General features: G+C 42.3%; 1 protein-coding gene and 1 long non-coding RNA gene across 5 annotated transcripts in view; one reads left to right on the top strand and one right to left on the bottom strand.

Moving 5' to 3' along the window:
* Positions 1 to 4,888, bottom strand: part of LOC147825541 (uncharacterized) — a 28,444-nt gene extending 23,556 nt beyond the window's left edge. Inside the window, exon 1 of one of the 3 annotated variants that reach the window (XR_015440266.1) lies at positions 4,615 to 4,888. This is a non-coding gene — a long non-coding RNA (uncharacterized LOC147825541). Of the gene's footprint in view, positions 1 to 4,365; positions 4,588 to 4,614 lie in introns of those variants that run through there. The other 2 variants (XR_015440268.1, XR_015440267.1) reach the window with 2 other exon arrangements.
* The window catches only part of Enpp5 (ectonucleotide pyrophosphatase/phosphodiesterase family member 5), a 20,470-nt gene continuing 7,034 nt past the window's right edge, over positions 4,178 to 17,613 (top strand). The window contains exons 1-4 of one of the 2 annotated variants that reach the window (XM_004846426.4): positions 4,178 to 4,335; positions 6,467 to 7,330; positions 8,558 to 8,734; positions 11,063 to 12,413. In XM_004846426.4, the coding sequence (XP_004846483.2) occupies positions 6,502 to 7,330; positions 8,558 to 8,734; positions 11,063 to 11,490 (1,434 nt within the window). In that variant the 5' untranslated portion in view covers positions 4,178 to 4,335; positions 6,467 to 6,501 and the 3' untranslated portion in view covers positions 11,491 to 12,413. Of the gene's footprint in view, positions 4,336 to 6,466; positions 7,331 to 8,557; positions 8,735 to 11,062; positions 12,414 to 17,613 lie in introns of those variants that run through there. The other variant, XM_087184633.1, reaches the window with a different exon arrangement.

Genomic DNA, 17,613 nt, shown 5'->3' with positions numbered 1-17,613 from the left:
AACAGGCTAGCAGAAGTGGGATGGCGTCACTCCTGAGAAAAAAGCTTTCAAGATAAGAGATTAATTTCCAATTATGAAATTGCAGCCACCAAGGAAGGGCAGGGAGTTCCCTGCATGACACTCTGCCTTCTCCCTACCTAGAAAGCCACTCGGGCAGCAGAAAGCAGTCACTGCCTGGTTCACACATTCACTGAGTTCAGCACTAATCCAAGACCTCAGCACACCCTTAAGCTGCAAGATGCTCGCAAAAGATGTTTGCATTGGAAATGCAGATGCCTGGAGCAGAAATGATTTTTGATCTGGGAGTAGGACATTTTCCCTGCACTCTACTCTGACAATAAATCTGCAGCATAACAATATCCACAAGGAGCCAGAAGTTCCAAAATAAAAGTGAGGTTCACCAAGCTCGGGCATCTAAGGGATGGGACGTGTCACAAGATGAACGAATGGAGAATTTGGTTGTGACTTCACATTTTCACCCGAGCCCACAAACGCACATGCGGTTTCCTGTCTGCCTTCTGAGAAGGTGTCTTACAGAATCGGCCTCGAACCACACACTAAAGGCCATGTTGCTTCTGTACGCACTGGTGCATCCTGAACTGACTTGGTTACTCAGCAAATGACACGAAGTCCCAGCCTAGAAACAAAGTGGGATTTTGCTGTGTCATTTCCAGAGTCACTTCACCAGTGAGAACCTAGAAGTCAGTGGAGCTGGGCCCCCAGGACTCCCCACCGTGTAGGATCCCACACCCTGCAGGATGCATGGAGACACCAAATGCAGCCTCCCAGGCCCAAAACCATCAGGCCTGACTCATGAACTCTGGGGCATGGAATGAGTGCAAAGTGCATTTTATTTTTTACAGCTGTTACTTATTGAGGTATAATAGCCATACAAGAAGACACTTTCATTGTAGTTTAATGAATCTGACACTCTTAGTCACTTACCCACTATTGCAAACCTAGCAAGTGCCCCTTTGAAGCCAATCCCCTCCCCAAACTCCAGCTCCTGTCAGCCACCAATCTGATTTCTGTTTCTATCACTTTGCCTTTTTTAGGAAGTCATATAAATGGAATCCTACATAGGTAAGTTATGTATTAGGCTTTTTTCACTCACCAAAATGCTTCTCAGTCTCATCTACATTGCTACAGGTTTCAATACTTTCTTCCTTTTTATTGCTGCATAGTACTCCATTCCTAGATATACCACAACATATTTATCAGTTCACTGGTTGAGGAACACTTGGGGTGTTTGTACCTTTTGGTGATTATGAATAAAGCTACTATAAAATTTGCTTATAAGTTTTTCAGTGGATATTTCCTTCCCTTCTCTTGGATAAATACCTGGGAATGGGATTCCTGGGTTGTAAAATGAATGTATATTTAACTTTAGAAAAAACTTCCAAACTGTTTTACATAGTGGCTGGACCATTCCCACCAGCAGTATGTAATGGCTCCAGTTGAAACCTTGACAGCACAAGATAGTCAGTATCCTTGACTTGAGCTATTTTAATAATTCATGAACTCTTGCTCTAGGTTGGGCCATAGAATTAAACTTCCTGCTAGTTGTGTACACGTGGCTGAATAGTCTTTTCAAAATTCACCTTCACCTGGAACCTTAGAACCAGGCTTTTTGCATATGTAATTAGGTTAAAGTGGATTAAAGTGGGCCTTTGCTCTAAAGGTTGGTGTTTTCCGGAGAAGGCCAGGTGAAAACAGACACACAGGCAGAGCGGGACACCAGGTAACCAGTCAGGAAAGACCAGAACTTGGCTGCCATGAGCCAAGGAGCCCCGGGAGCTGCCTGAGCTGGGACGGGAGGCCAGGCTTCTTCCTTAGGGCTCTGGGGACAATCAACACCCAGGATGGGAAGGGGCCCTGAATTTTCCTTTAATTATTTTTCTTTTACTGGTGTTGCCTCCTTTTCCTCAAACGAGGTTTGCTAATAATTGCGTAAAGTGTAAATATATCATTAGGAGCTTAAATTGCTAGCACAATTAAAAATTCTTGGGCCAAGGCTTTGAATTATCTGTAATTCACATTTTACTCCTTCGTTTGAGCCTCTGCTGAGCCCAAACTAGTAAAGACCTGTTGTTTACACAAGCAAGGTCAGCTCAGAACCAGGGTCCCAGTGGGTCCCACCCGTGGCTACTGAGTACACAGGGCCCACAGTTTGCAGAATGTCTGTAAACAGTAAGAGATGGCCTTTCCTTCAGTTTGGTCATCTGTGACACAGTGTACTGGAATGCAACCATAAAGGTTTTTAAAATTGGGAAATAATGTGCCTTCCCTCTCATGAGGTCTAGTGCTAAACAAGACTTCAGTGCAATTGGCTATTTCATAAAGAAGAGCTCTTACTCCAGGGTTAGCACGAAGGAAGCTCACCCAGCCCAAGGAGACAGCCAGCCCTCGAATGAGACTTCCTTGGGGTCTTCAAAAAGCAGAAGGACTGCGCCAACCCACCTCACTCTACCCCCAAATCAAGGGAAAGATGCTTCCCTTATTCCATCATTCAGAAACAATGACAGTACTGGCTCAATTATGACTCCACTAATCCAATAACGTAAAATAAAAACCTGGTCATAGTCAGTGGTATTTTGTGGCTCGTGCTGAGGAGTTACTGCAAGAGGACTGGAGTTGAGACCACAGGCCAGGCACAGACAGCTTCTGTTGCAGGGCACATTTGCAATCTGACATTTAATCTCACCGTGAAAACCAGATTTCCCCCAGGAGCAACAAGAGTTGTATTTCAAGCCTGTGGGTTGATTAGCAGGTGTTACGAAGCTGCAATCCAGGAGGGGAGTAATTTGTGCGTTAAGAACTGTGGTTAACAGCTGCACTGTGAGACACAGGTCTCGGGGACAGTAGTGAGTACGATCCTGACTTCATGACAGCTCACAGAGCAAGACCCCATGTCCCCTAAGCAGTTCTGCAGTAGTCACTGACCCATGTGAAAGACAGGTCCGTTTCACTCTGCTAAGCCTAAGTTGTCCTCAGAATGTTTTGAGAAAACACAGAACTGGACTAAATGGGAGAGATAAGCACTTATAAGACTGGAACACCTCGTTCTGAGTCTGAGCAGTTTCAAAGGACGGGGCTTTGGGAGCTTGAATGATCTGTGCCACTTCACTGTCTTTGGGTCTGGCTAAACCCAGAAGCCAGCTTCCGCCTCTTAACCCATAGCACATGCTGCGAACCATAAGCCCAAACTGTACGAAGCAAAGGGCATGGCAGAGAGCCTGAATGCCCATTGGGACAGCATGACCCAGTTAGCAGGTAGCAATGGTCCCTCCACTTGAGGCTAAGAAAAGGCTCTGGCCACCATGTTGGCCTCATTTAATTAACAACCAGCAGCTTGGGTGGCCCAAGGCCACCGCCAGACCTGCTCCTGCTTTCTCCAGTTAACCAGACGTTGAGACCTAAACTGTCCCCAAGCAGGTATCCCCACTGGTTACAGGTGGAGTCTATCCCGCTAGGCCAGAATTAGGACCGGGAACTGGAGAGACGAAGGGTCCTTTCCACGTAGCTCAACATCACTGCTCTCACCTCTGGTAAACACAGGCTGGCTGAGGATGCACCTGTCCCCATGCCCTCAGGCCTTAAAAGTGCCACTGATCACAAAGAAACCTGAAAAATAAATTCACTCCCGTACAGGAAAAGCAGAAATAGGGCCCCTAAGAAACCAGAAGCTGGAAGACTTCCTGAAAGTGAAGCCAGACCTGTGTGTGTGGCCTTCATTTTAAGGGGGGCACTGCACTTGGAATCCAGGCTAGAAGCAGAGTCCACAACCACTGCAGTGCAGCTGCCTGCCTCTGCCTTCAGTGCAAACCCACACCCCCGCCCCCCGCCTGGCTCCGCTGGGGCCAGGGGGGCGGCACTGTTGGCCTAGCAGACCCAAACCGCGGGCACCAGGCCTGCGAGCCCTGGGCTGCAGAGCAGACTAGAGCAGCAAAGCCTGTTTGAGGAAAAGCAGGCAGCACCAATAAGAATTAAAGGAAAATTCTGCGCCCCATCACCCTGAGTGCTTGGGTGTCCCCACATTGAAGCTCAGGGTGTGGGGCCACCCATGTGGACAAGGGGTCATCAGTGTTCCACAACCGCAGTGGCGGTGACCCCCGCCCAGCTGCCGGGTCTGCCCCCCCCCCCCCCGTCCTCGGCCCAGGTTCCCCCCCTCGGGCCTTGTTCCCCTCCAGCTCCCCCCCCCTCCGGGGGTGACCATCGCTCTCAGCCAATGGAAGAGCGCGCGGGGAACGCGGTCAGGTGCCTGAGAGGCTGCGCAGGTGCAGAGTCCCCAGAAGGCGACACGGCCTGCTCCTCGCGGAGAGCCGGAGGCTGCAGGTAAGAGGGGGCGCCCCGAGATCAACGCACCCCGGAAGCCACCTGAGGTGCCTGGGAGCCGGGATGGTACCTGACACCGCGGCCCTGCGGGAGGGAACGCAAGCCGAAGCGAGGCAGTCCCCTCCCGATCCGGGCTCCCCTTTGTACCGCGCCTCAGACCCGGTGATCCGCGGGAGGCCGCGCCAAGGGCCCGGATCGCGACCCAGGCCTGGCCTCTGCGGCGTCCGTCCGTGCAGAAAGGAGAGGAGAAGAATCCGCTCCCTCCGCACCCGCCCCTACCTGCTGCCTCCGGAGGTCCCCGTGGCTCCTTGCCCCAGCCTCAGGCAGCCCCATTCCCTGCTGGCTCTGGTTTGCCCAGTTGTCTCCTGTTTCCCGCGATTACCGGATGAATTGACCGAAATCAGGTGTTCACCTAGTTACTGTTTTAGCCTTGGGTTAGGTGGGTGCTACCAGCGTCCCTTGCATTAGGAAGATGGAGAGAAAGCTGGGGGAGTAAGGAGAGGGGAGAAGGGCCCAGGATGCAAAGCCAGAGATGTAAGCAGGTAGATTTGCAGTTTGCTATTGCAATTCCGGGTGGCACCTATTTCTAATGTTGCTTCCTGAATCGGAAAAAATGTATTGCCACTAAAGAAATAGTTTTTAATTTTAATTTTTCAACCGTTGTCCTGAGACCAATATGTAAAACAATTTCAGCTTAAGTGATATCTAGTTATGGGGAAACTGGTTAAACAACAAAGGAGAAGTATTGTCCTGAGCTAGTAGATGTGGTTTACAGTTTGTACAGAAGTGTGGCAAGCAGTTCTTCTGACCTCTTGTCTGTGACATAACAAGGGCAGACCGATAGTGTCTCGTTTGAGGCTTAAAACCGTCTTCACTCGGGCTGGGGGTGCAGCTCAGTGGTATAGGGCTTGCAGGAACACCAGGCCCTTGGTCCATACCCAAGTACCCAGCACCACAAGTAAATAAATATGATTAAAGTCTTCATCATTTGAAATTTAGGATGATGTTAAAAGCTAAGTTCAGGAAAGTTAAGAAAAGTTAAATTCAAAAGATCTCTCTGCAAAGTATGGCTTGATCCAAATTTTAATATGCTTAAAAAAGACCTTCCTACAAGATGGATAGGTAAAAGGGGAGAACAGGAGACCCTATCTTGAAATGCAACCTGGTGGGAACTGGTACATGAACTGTTTATCCATAGGGTCTCTCGTTAGCTTTCTGGAGTAGAATAAAAGCTTTCTAGAAATATATGCAGGTTAAAAAAAGCAACCATCTGAAGAAATTTCACCTTGGGAACTGGTTTTTCTGCACACACCACTAAAAGATGAACTGCTGGCTAACTTGTACCATTAGGAAGCTTGACATCCATTTCAGAATTATGTTTCTGTTTATGCTTAGAATCTGTTTAGTTACAGAAGGTTGTGATTTGATTACTGAAAAATGAATACAGACTACATTTCACAACCATACTTGAAAGTCGCACATGTTATTTTACCAGTTTCATCTATTTTCTTCTCTCTGTAGTACCTCTTAGCATGAGGATCCAAACATAGATACTGACTTTGAAAATCAAAGTGTGTGTGTATTTTTTTTTGGTGCCGGGGAGCGAACTCAGGTCCTTGTGCTTTCGAAGCAGGTGGCAGAACCACTGAGCTAAATCCCCAGCCCAGTATGTGTGTGTGTGTATTTTTTGAGCACTATTATTGGATTTGCTAATGGTACTTTCTTATTGCTACATTCCTATAGTCATTCTAGCCATAATGATGAATATCTGCATAGCTCTGTGATTGTATAAAAGTTTCTAGTCAAAATGGAAACATTATATGTAAACCTAAAACATTGTATGTAACCTGAAAGGTTTTTAAAAGCTGTTGGGAGCTCACCGAAATAATTCCTTTGAGGATTATTTTGATAAAGTTTTAGAAAGCAAAAATGTTTTTTAGATGCAACTAAACTTATTTTTCTTATCCATGTAGGCCCAGGTCTCTTGTTTGACATTGAGTCCTGCCATATAATTCTTCCAGACTGAGAGTTAGGATGTAACTGGGGAGACTAAGCATTATCACTATGAGTTTGGGGTAAAGTATACAAAATAAAATTATTGCCATTAACTTCTTTTATGTTTATTCTACAGATTATCTTACACTGAGCTGATCAAGTTCTTTGAAAATGACTTCTAAGCTTCCCTCGGTGTCTTTCACAATTGCTGTCCTAACTCTTTCAACTACATTTTCTCTCCAACCAGACCAACAAAAGGTTCTACTAGTTTCATTTGATGGATTCCGCTGGGATTACTTATATAAAGTTCCGACACCTCATTTCCATGATCTCATGAAATATGGTGTTCATGTGAAGCAGGTTACTAACGTTTTTATTACAAAGACTTACCCCAACCACTACACTCTGGTTACTGGCCTCTTTGCAGAGAATCATGGGATTGTTGCAAATGACATGTTTGATCCTATTCTGAACAAATCTTTCTCCCTGGACCACATGAATATTTATGATTCTGAGTTTTGGGAAGAAGCCACGCCAATATGGATCACAAATCAGAGGGCAGGACATGCAAGTGGCTCAGCCATGTGGCCAGGAGGTGATGTAAAGATTCACAACAGCTTTCCAACTCACTACATGCCTTACAACGAATCCATTTCATTTGAAGAAAGAGTTGCCAAAATCATAGAATGGTTCACATCAGAAGAGTCCATAAATCTTGGTCTCCTCTACTGGGAAGACCCTGATGACATGGGCCACCAGCTGGGACCTGATAATCCACTCATGGGGCCTGTCATTTCAGATATTGATCACAAGTTAGGATATCTCATACAAATGCTGAAGAAAGCAAAGCTGTGGAACGTGGTGAACCTAATCGTCACAAGTGACCACGGAATGACCCAGTGTTCTAAGGAAAGGGTGATAGAGCTTGACCAGTATCTGGATAGAGACCACTACACCCTGATTGACCAATCTCCAGTAGCCGCCATCTTACCAAAAGAAGGTAAGTGCGACCTGACTCAAAGCTGAGCCCAGATGGATCCATCTGGCCCCGTGTGTGAATGAACAGGGACTTCCCTTGTCTGTTTTGCTAAAGCACACCTGCTTGTGTCATGGCAGTGCTCAGGGTCTAGTTTTCTTCCTAGAATATTAAAATCCATTCAGTCTATATTTTATGGCAGTAGCTGTCAAGTATTTTAGAATCAAAGATAATTATAAAAGTTACAACTTCCCTTCTCAGAAAAATGAGATGGAGGGACACATACAAAGTTTGGGTACAATTCCAGTGATTTCATGAGGCCACTCAAGTCTTCTACAGACCCTTAATGAGGACCTGCCTAATAGGGAAGCAGTAGAGTATAAGAAAGAGCTTTCATCAATCTGAATTGTCCTTATTTATGAGTAGAAAAAGGAATAACCTTAACAGTAGCTCTATTTTAAAGACAGGTAAGGTTTAATACCCCAAGGTCACAAAATTGAGAGGGAGAACATGACTCAAACTCAGTCCCCTGACCTACATTGTATCCCCTTGTAGGTCCCAGGCTTAGATCTGAATGAAGAGAACAGATTTGAAATGCTGTAATAGCTCAAGAATGAGAATTCTGTGCCTCCTAGGGGCAGCAAGAGAATATCATGACGCCATGGATGTCAGAGTAGGAGTGTGCACCCACACACAGGTCTCAGCAGCTACGAAGCATTTAAGAGTCACCTTAACCCAGCTCCCCTCACACATGGCAATAGTGTTCCCTTCCTAGGGTGTGGGAGCAGGGACAGAGCCCCAGCAAGGCAGCCGAGAAACAAGGATCAGAGCCTGTGCCCAGGGCCGTGCAAGTAGACTCAGAGGCCTCTGCACATGGCAGGCATGGGCACTGGCTGGGTCACAGCCGCCTCCTCTCCAGTCCTCTTTTCGGCCTACGTCTTTTCTTCTGGAGATTCTGTCCCTGCCCTCAGGGCACAGCGACCAGAACCTAGCTCTTCCTTTATGACTGGGTTGTGTTGCCATGTTGTGTGCATGTGCATATTGAAGGTTCTAGACAGTAGAGCCTTCTGGTTCTTCAAACAGCCCTCTCGCAATTCTGCCATGTGAATTTACTTAGGACAGTAGTAATTATTTGTTTCCCTGTAAGATTCTGCTCTCCCAGGGGTGGAGTCCTCTGGGGTCTGGCTTCCCTCCCTCCAGGGAACTCGAGGCTGCAATAGCAATGAGGGTTGTGGTCTACCTTCTCTTTAGGTAAACTTGATGAAGTCTACGAAGCACTGGCTGATGCCCACCCTAACCTTACTGTTTACAAAAAAGAGGAGATTCCGGAGAGATGGCATTACAAATACAACACGCGGATCCAGCCAGTCATGGCGGTGGCTGACGAAGGGTGGTATATTTTACAGAATAAGTCAGATGAATTTCTGTGTGAGTATGTTATCGTATTTCTTCCCATTCTGCATCGATTTTTGCTAACGTGGAGGCTGTGGATAATACAGCAGTTTACCTGCTGATGTTCTTACCTTTTCTTACTTAAATGCTGAAGGAACCATGTGTGTCAATACTTACCTATCTCTAGAAATGTTTGCTTTCTTTAGAAATGTTGGCAGTGGTCCTTGATGTGTACATAAGAAATGTACAGGGCTGGGATGGAGCTCAGTGGTACAGCATGTCTCACATGTGTGAGGCCCTGGCTTTGCTCCCCAGCACTGAAAAAAGAAATGTACAAAAATGTCCCTGTAGATAGACTTGGGTTCCTATCCCATCATGCTTATTAACTAGAAAGAAAGTAAGTGTATGGCAATGCTATTTGTAGTGTATTTGTGACTCAAAATAGCAGATATGTGCAGGTGTGTAATTTCTGGTTCTGAAAGATTGTACCTACAGATACTGATCTGCAAACCAGTATTTCACCATGTCAGGGAAACTGTTTTAAGAAGGCCTTTAAAAAGAATTTCATTACCATGAGAATAATTTTACCTGTGTGTTCTTTTCACGCGCTATGCTGGTCACTCTTATGTTAGTGGGATGGCTCAAGAGGACTGCTGTCTGTGGGGAGATTCACAGTTGAGTTATAAATCTAAAGAGGATCTCTAGAAATTTTGGATCTATGAGCTCCATTTACACAGTACAGCAGCCACCTTTATTTCTGAAAGCAAACCTCAACAGGATTCCTGTTTATATTATGCTCATTTGTTCAACAAATAATTAAATACTGGCTCCTGCAGTCCTTCTCAGCCAGAGTTCTGCAAGATAATGAAGCCCAAAAGACCAAAAGCAGTGGTTCCCCAAGTGTGTTCCCTAGCCAGCATATCTGAATCACCTGGTAACCTGTCAGAAGCACTCATTCTTGAGCCCAACCCAGCCCTGCTGAGTTAAGAGACTGTTGAGGGTTGGGCCCCACAATCTGGATTTCCCACACCCTCAAGGACTTCCATACACAGTGAGGTTTGACAACCATTGCCTTTAGACATCTGATACAAAACGCTGGCTACTGAATCAGGCATTGCTAGCAGGTGCTACCACTGTAAAACAAAATCCCTAAGAAGGGGAAAGTTCTTATGCAAGTCATAGTGATTTTATTTTAAATCTGATTTTCTAAGAAGTACCAGAGAGCATTATCTTTATATCCATGACTGAGAGCCTAGATCCAACATCTCACAGAAATACAACAACCATTCAATCAATTACAAATGATTTAGTAGCATATTTCTCAATATTATTAGTAATTATATTAGCATAGTACCCTGTTAGGTAATTACTATTGAGTCATAAGCCCACCATTATTTTTACTGGAATCATGGCAGTTAGAGAGACTTCCTTAGATGGGTTTGCTGGGTAGATTTCAAGTTGCTGTGAGTTGACCAAAGGTCAGCTCCTGATTTCCAGAGAAGCTGGCTTAGGATTTTCTTTTTCTGTATTTGTGTCCCATTGCCTACTTCCCTGTAGTGAATCTAAGCATTAGAGTTGATTCACTTGTACTCCCCTCAACACCTTTGAAATAAGGGTGCTTGTTTTCCTAGCTGCTTTCTCCTCAGCAGTCTTACACCATGCCTGTAAAAGGTAGTTCCTATCAGGCAGTGTCCATCCCTCAATTTTGTATCACTTGATACTGACTTCAGAAGACCCCTCAAGTCCTTCTTTATTGGCAGCTACCCTGAAACACACAGTGCCAGGCTGGACCTTGTTCACAGTCACCCAAGTCGTGATTTTTCCACTCTACCTTAAAGTCCTGACCTTTGCTTTATAGTGGCAGACTACACCTACATCTAAAGGTCTGATTTTTGTGATGTCTTTTTTCTTTATGTATTGTTTTCACCCTTTTTCAGTAATTATAAATTATTTTCATGATTAAGAAAAAGCATCATTATCTTCAGAACAATAATTGGACACAATAGTTATCCAGTAAGTATTGGATGAATATTAGTTTGCCAGCCACCAGGCAAAACAAAACAAAAACAAGAACAAAATAATTCACTCTCATATAGCCCCAGCTATGGCTCAGCTTTGCTCTCTGCCCTTCCTCCTGGGCTGCTGCATTTAGGAAGACTTGGCCTGTTGGAAAGATTCACGATCCTTCGTCCTTTCATTTCCTGAATTGGGTTGACTATAGCAGAGATTGTAAAACTTATTTTATTTTCAAAATCGAATAAAGATCAAGTATGCAATGAAGTTCAGAACTTCACCATACAACAATTAATTTCCATTGTAATGCCCTGCCAGTGGCTAACTTATTCATGCATTTTCTCTTCACAGTAGGCAACCATGGTTATGATAATGCATTAGCAGAAATGCATCCAATATTTTTAGCCCACGGTCCTGCCTTCCGAAAGAATTTCACAAAAGAAGCCATGAACTGCACAGATCTGTACCCCCTGCTGTGCCACCTCCTCAATATCACCGCCCTGCCACACAATGGATCCCTCAGCCATGTCCAGGACCTGCTCAGTTCTGCAGCTCCAAAAGCAATTCCTTACACACAGAGCACGACCCTCCTCCTGGGGGGTGACCACCTAGGAGAGCTTGGTCAAGAGGAGTCCCACCCTGACTTCCTCGGGGTCTCTCTTGGCTGCGTTATAGTGATTGTATTCTTTGTAATTTTCATTAAACATTTAATTCACAGTCAAGTACCTGCCTTACAATATATGCAGGCTGAAATTGCTCAACCATTACTACAAGCTTAACACCTCTCTGAGATGGAATTGCATATTGGAGATTGCACGATTATGTCAATGTTGAAGTCTCAAATTCTAAAAAACCAGTTTTAGACATCTGCAGAGGCCACCGAGTGGTTAATACATATTTTGGCTCGCATATTTTGGCGGGCACGCACACACACGCACCGCCCCCCCCCCCAAAATACTTGACCCTGCAGAGGATTAAAGACATGAGGGTATTTTCCCCATATTCTCTCTCCCTTAGCAGTAGATAAATCGCACTTTCTTTGAACTTGGCACATAACATGTACATATTTAGCAACTTTGCACTGAAGTACCTTATGCATTGCACTTTAAATTACTCTTGAGTGAGTACTTTTCTTTGAAATGCACTCTATAAATCATCCTGTCTCATAACTTGGGTAGAAAACTTCTTGCATCCAGGTCGCAGAATATTTGTATTTCATGGTCAAACTGAAGGGAATTTCTAATCATTCCTGAAGAATGTGGGAATCTCCTTAAATTGGTAGAAGAAGAAGAAAGTGAACTGCTGAAATCAATGAGATGAACTTGGACCCCTGGGTTTGGAGGGACACATCCCCAGCAGCAGTCCGCATCAGTGGGTGTTTCTTGTCATGGTTCTTTCCAAAGGATAGAGGTCTTCATTTATGTTTTTCCTCCAAAGAGACTCCAGTACTGACAGATTCATCATACATACTATTTCATATGTCATCAAATTAATCACTGCTGTTTCCTGATTAGCCATGTGCTCTGATTTTTATAATAATGAAGACTCCATGGTCAGAGTTTTATTTTCCATGTAACCCAGCATCAGCCTAAGAAGCAGAGTTCAGACACCATCTCCTCAGTGTCTCCTATTATCTAGAATTATTTGCTTCTTTGGAAATTAAATCTCTTAATCACATTAAAAATCAAATGAGATAAAATGATGTTTGGGTACTGTTTCGTTTTTGTGGTCGCAAGTGGTAACCGAACACAAATATCTTTCCTTTTGGGGCCTTGAAGATCCAGAGTTATAAAAGAGCACAAACCCTCCCAAGTAAAATACAGGCCACTCCACCCTTGCAAACTGCTGTGCAGAATTTGGCAAAAGAGGCAGGACCACATCTGAGATGTCACACTGCACTCCGTACAGTGGGTTCCCAATGGCAAAAATGCATGACATAACTCACAGTGGTAACAGGTATTGAAACACACAGCAGCCAAGATTAGTGAGCCCTGTTTTAAGAAATAGTTGAATCCCCACCTGCCAGGTGCTTACTGGAATCAAAGATGAAGCCACCTTCACGAAGACTTCTGCCTCCTGGGTGGTGGTTCCCACCTGCCTGGTCATCTCAGCCCCTCTAGTAACCCTAACAACCTAAAGCTGAGCTTTAGAGCTCTAAGCAAGCAGCTGAGGAGGAGCAGAGGGTTACATGTGATTTCTTAGAGGAAAAAGAAGCCCTGGGAAGTACAGCTTTCCTTGGGGGAAGAAAAAAAAGGAAAGCAAAACAGATGCATGGCCCACAAGTAATACCGTAATCTTTCTGCATATTCATGTACCAGTTAGCTAATAAGTAGATAAAATAGCTTAGCTCTGTCAGAAAGAAAGGAAGAATTAGATATGAAGAACAAAAGTGACATAGTTAACAATATAACTGAACTTAAGTGCTTCCTGAAATTAGGTGAGTTATTTTTAAATGATACCAATGAAAGTTTACACCTAATTTTTATTTCATTAAAAACCTCTTAATAAGATACAATAGAATAACTGGAAATGGCTTATAGATTTTTTTAAAAGGTGGAAAAGTTACATGTGGGTAGCAAAACTCTCATAAGTCTGGACTTTGGTTAGACTTCCCAGAATGTGAGCATTGTGCTGAAAGCTGATCCTCATTAATGGGTCAATACAGCAAGTCGACACAGCAACAAGTCTGTACAGTGCCTTGAAGACAAAATTAGTTCCTTTTAAAGTATTATCATTCAATACTGTCTGAACATTTAAATTGTCGTATTAAACTCATTTTAGAATTTGCTATTAGCTTAGTAAGAAAGTACATTCTGTAAGAAGGTAAGATTTTCTTTTCTTTTCTTTTTTTTTTTTTGTACCGGGGGGATCGAACTCGGGATCTTGTGCTTGCGAGGCAGGTGGCAAAACCACTGAGCTAAATCCCCAGCCCATGAGAAAGTACATTCTGTAACAATGACAGCGTTACAATTCTGAAAGAAAGACTTGATTCTTTTATGGCTTCTTTTATTTATCTTCTTATAAAACATAGGAGAGGACTGAAGGAAAATGTTAAAAGTTTTCTGGGAAAATTTCACTCACAACTCTTTGACAGCTGTTTCATTGTTTGGCTTGCATGTATTCATGGTCAGACTTTGTATGCAGTGAACACAAATCACCTCGTGGCAACATAATTTAAACTAGCTGATCTTACTGCTTGTAAATAAGAGATTTAAAAGTCAGAGGAATTGCTCCCTCTCTTGACCTGTCCCCAAGTTTTGCTCAACATCCTCCTTCTCTAGCTATTTTGTATAATTTATTGATGAATAAGGTTTTCCAAATTCAGCGTATGTTTCCCAATTTCTTTTTCTGCCACCTACCATTCAAGTTTAAATTGCTTTTCAAGTGTTTTCTGACTCTATAAAGCTATCATCCTATTATTAGTCTTAGTTTCTTACAAAACAAAACAAAACAAAACAGCCTTCCTAGAAAATCTAATGAAAGACCTAGTTCTAGTTCTCCAATTTTTTTCAGCTATGCATTCACTAACGGGGACAAATTTAATAATCAGAGGCTGGTAAGATCTAAGAGCTCTTTCAACCACTTGATGGAACAAGGGCACTTGCAGAGCTGTGTGGTGACTTGTATGACATTCGTGCCAGGGCTGGAAACAGGACCTAGTTTTCCTCATTCAGTCGGTACCCAGTCAAGCTGGGTCAAGGCTGGTTTGCCACTGGTTCACTCCTGGAGGTTACCTTTGGGGTCCAGCCCAAGCAGGAGGTGCTACCCAAGGCCTCTGCTTTTAGCAGGCTCCGTTCTACACTTCTGACCTTTGGTTGTGCACAATTCATTGTTTTCTTCCAGATGAGCCTGGGCTGCAGGACTGAGACTGTCCTGAATGCTGGGCTCCTCAGGATGGCTGTCCTCTCTGTACCTCACCCTCGTGATTCCTTATCACCTGGTGGGCAACTGGATGCTTTTTAAAAGGTATTTTTAAATGCATTTTAACTTCTGGAATCAAAGGTGTTAAAGTAACTCTTAGGAAGGCAAAAGGACCAAAATGAATGAGAACCAGGAGAACACCAAGAAAGTATGTAATAAAATGGCAGAATTAACTAACACAATAGTTACCTTAAATGTAAATAACCTAAATACATCAACAAAAGACAGAGATTGAGAGGTGGACCAAAACAATTTTTTTGACTGGATATAGTTTAGAAGACACTCATTTCAAATTGAAGATATCACTAGGTTGAAAGCAAGAGGATGAAAAAAATTTACTGTATAAACATTAATTTTTGAAAATGACAGCATCTGATAAAATAAATATCAAAGAAAACTAATAGAGATTACATAATGGTGAAAGGAATAATGGAATGAAAATTTCTTTTATTATTATTAAATGTAACACAAAACAGACATTATATAATGATAAAAGGAATAATGGAATAAAATTCCTTTTATCATTATGACATAAAACATATTTACATAATGTAATACTCAACAATATATCATGATTTTCATCCTGATGAAAGACATCATAGTCCTCAGTATTATACATCCTAAACAGCAGAACCTGAAAACACATAAAGAAAAATAACAGAACTGATACCAAAAAAATGCAAATCACAATTACAGTTGAGGATATCAAAACTCCCCTCTCAACAACTGACACATCTTTGAGGTAGAATGCATAAGAATACTGCAGATCTGTAAAACACAAACAAGACCTAATTAATTATTTATATAAAATACTTAGCAGACAACAGCATGACTGCAATAATATACAACAGGATACACATCTTTCAAGCATCCTTAGAACATTCACAAGACTGACTACACCCTGGGCCATAAATAAAACCTTCAACAAAATTAAAAGAATTTATACCAAGTGTGTTCTCTGACTGCAGTGAAATCACACTAGAAATCAAGAATAGAAAGACAGCAGGAAAAATCTCTGAATACCTGGAAATTAAGCAACACATTTCTAAATAATCATGGATCAAAGAAAAATTCTCAACAGAAAGCTTAAGAATATATAGGACTTGGGCCAGGGATTTAGCTCAGTGGCCCCACACCTGCCTGGAAAGCAGAAGTTCCTGAGTTGGATCCCCGGTAATGGGCGGGGGGGATATATATCTCTCTCTATATAGATACATATCTATATATCTATAGATACATATCTATATATATCTAGATATATATCTATAGATATATATCTAGATATATATCTGTAGATACATATCTATATATATCTCTCTATATATCTATATATATAGATATATATATCTATATAGAGAGAGAGACAGAGAGAGCTTAATGAAAATGAATACAAAATATGGGATGAAGCTAAAGCAGCATGGGAAGGGAAGTTTGAAGCAGTAAAGGATTACATTAGAAATGAGGAAAGGCCTCAGACCAACAACCTTAATCATACCTCAAGGAACTGGAAAAAATAGAACAAAATAGACCCAATGAAGGAAAAGGAAGTAAATAATAAAGATGAAAACAGAAGTTAATGAAGTTGAAAATAGGAAAACAATAGAGAATGTCAGTGAAATAAATACCAACTTCTTTGAAAAAAGGCAGTAAACCCAATAAAACTTTAACATGTACCCTCATGTAGAAGATTAAATCTGGTCCCTAGATCTTACTGTGCACTAAACTAACATCAAAATGGATCAGAGATCTAAACCACATACACTTAACATGCTGGGAGACAAAATAGGTAAGATTCTTGAAGTCACAGGCATAGGCAAGGACTTTCTAAGAATCAACAAATGGGATCATATCAAATTAAAAGGCTTCTGCACAACAAAAGAAGCAACCAACAGAGTGAAAAGACAATCTACAGAATGGGAAAAATATTTGTCAGCAATTCCTCAGAGGACTCATATCTAAAATATATAAAGAACTCAAAAAATTAGACACCCCCCCAAAAAGACTTAATCAAGAAATGGACAACTGAAATGAATAGACACTTCACAGAAATAGTACAAATGGCCAATAAATACATGGAGAAATGCTCAATATCACTGGCCATTAGAGAAATGCAAATTAAAACCACAATGAGATACCATCTTACACCATAAAGAACACCCATCATCAAGAAATCAATAACAAATCCTGGAGAGGCTGTGAAGAAAAAGGAACACTTTTACAGTATTGGTGGGAATGTAAACTAGTAAGGACAACCACTATGGAAATCAGTATCGAGACTTCTCAAAAAACTAAACCTAGAAATTCCATTTGACCCAACCATTCCACTTCTAGGTATCTTCTTGAAAGAAGTAAAAGCATCATATTACAGTGATCCATGCGTACACGTTTATAGCAGCACAATTCATAATAGCTAAATCTTGGAAGCAGCCTATATGCCCATCAACAGATGAACGGATAAAGAAAATGTGGTATACACATTGGAGTACTACTCTGCCATAAAGAAGGATAAACTTGAGTCATTTGTAGGGAAATGGATGCACCTTGAGACCATAATGTTAAGTGAAATAAATCAGACACACAAGCTTAAATATCACATGGTTTCTCTCATATGAGAAAACCAGAATAAAAATAATGAGCAAAATAAGAGGTAGATGATAATAAGTATGGAGGTAGACATTTCTAAAAGGGAGAGGGGATTGAGAGATGGATGAATGGGAAGGAGGAGAAAAAAAGGAGGGAAGGGAATGAAAAAGGAATTGGGACATGTTATGTACATGTACCAGCTCCACACAGGGAATGTCAAGATTATGCACCACACACGTGTACTAATAAAGTAAACTAAAAAAAAACTTTAGCGTGTGACAAAAATAAGACAATAAAAATATGGGAAATGAAATCGAGACAATCATACAGGTTTTAAAAAAATCATTACATGTACTAATAAAAAAGGCCTGAGGATGTTTCTCAGTTCAAAGGCTCTG

The sequence above is a fragment of the Heterocephalus glaber genome, unplaced genomic scaffold, assembly GCF_053883595.1.
Source record: "Heterocephalus glaber isolate CG9 unplaced genomic scaffold, H.glaber_assembly_v1.0 deba00001497, whole genome shotgun sequence".
Taxonomy (NCBI): domain Eukaryota; kingdom Metazoa; phylum Chordata; class Mammalia; order Rodentia; family Bathyergidae; genus Heterocephalus; species Heterocephalus glaber.
The sequence above is the reverse complement of the archived record's forward strand: the minus strand, read 5'-3'. Positions and strand labels throughout refer to the sequence as shown.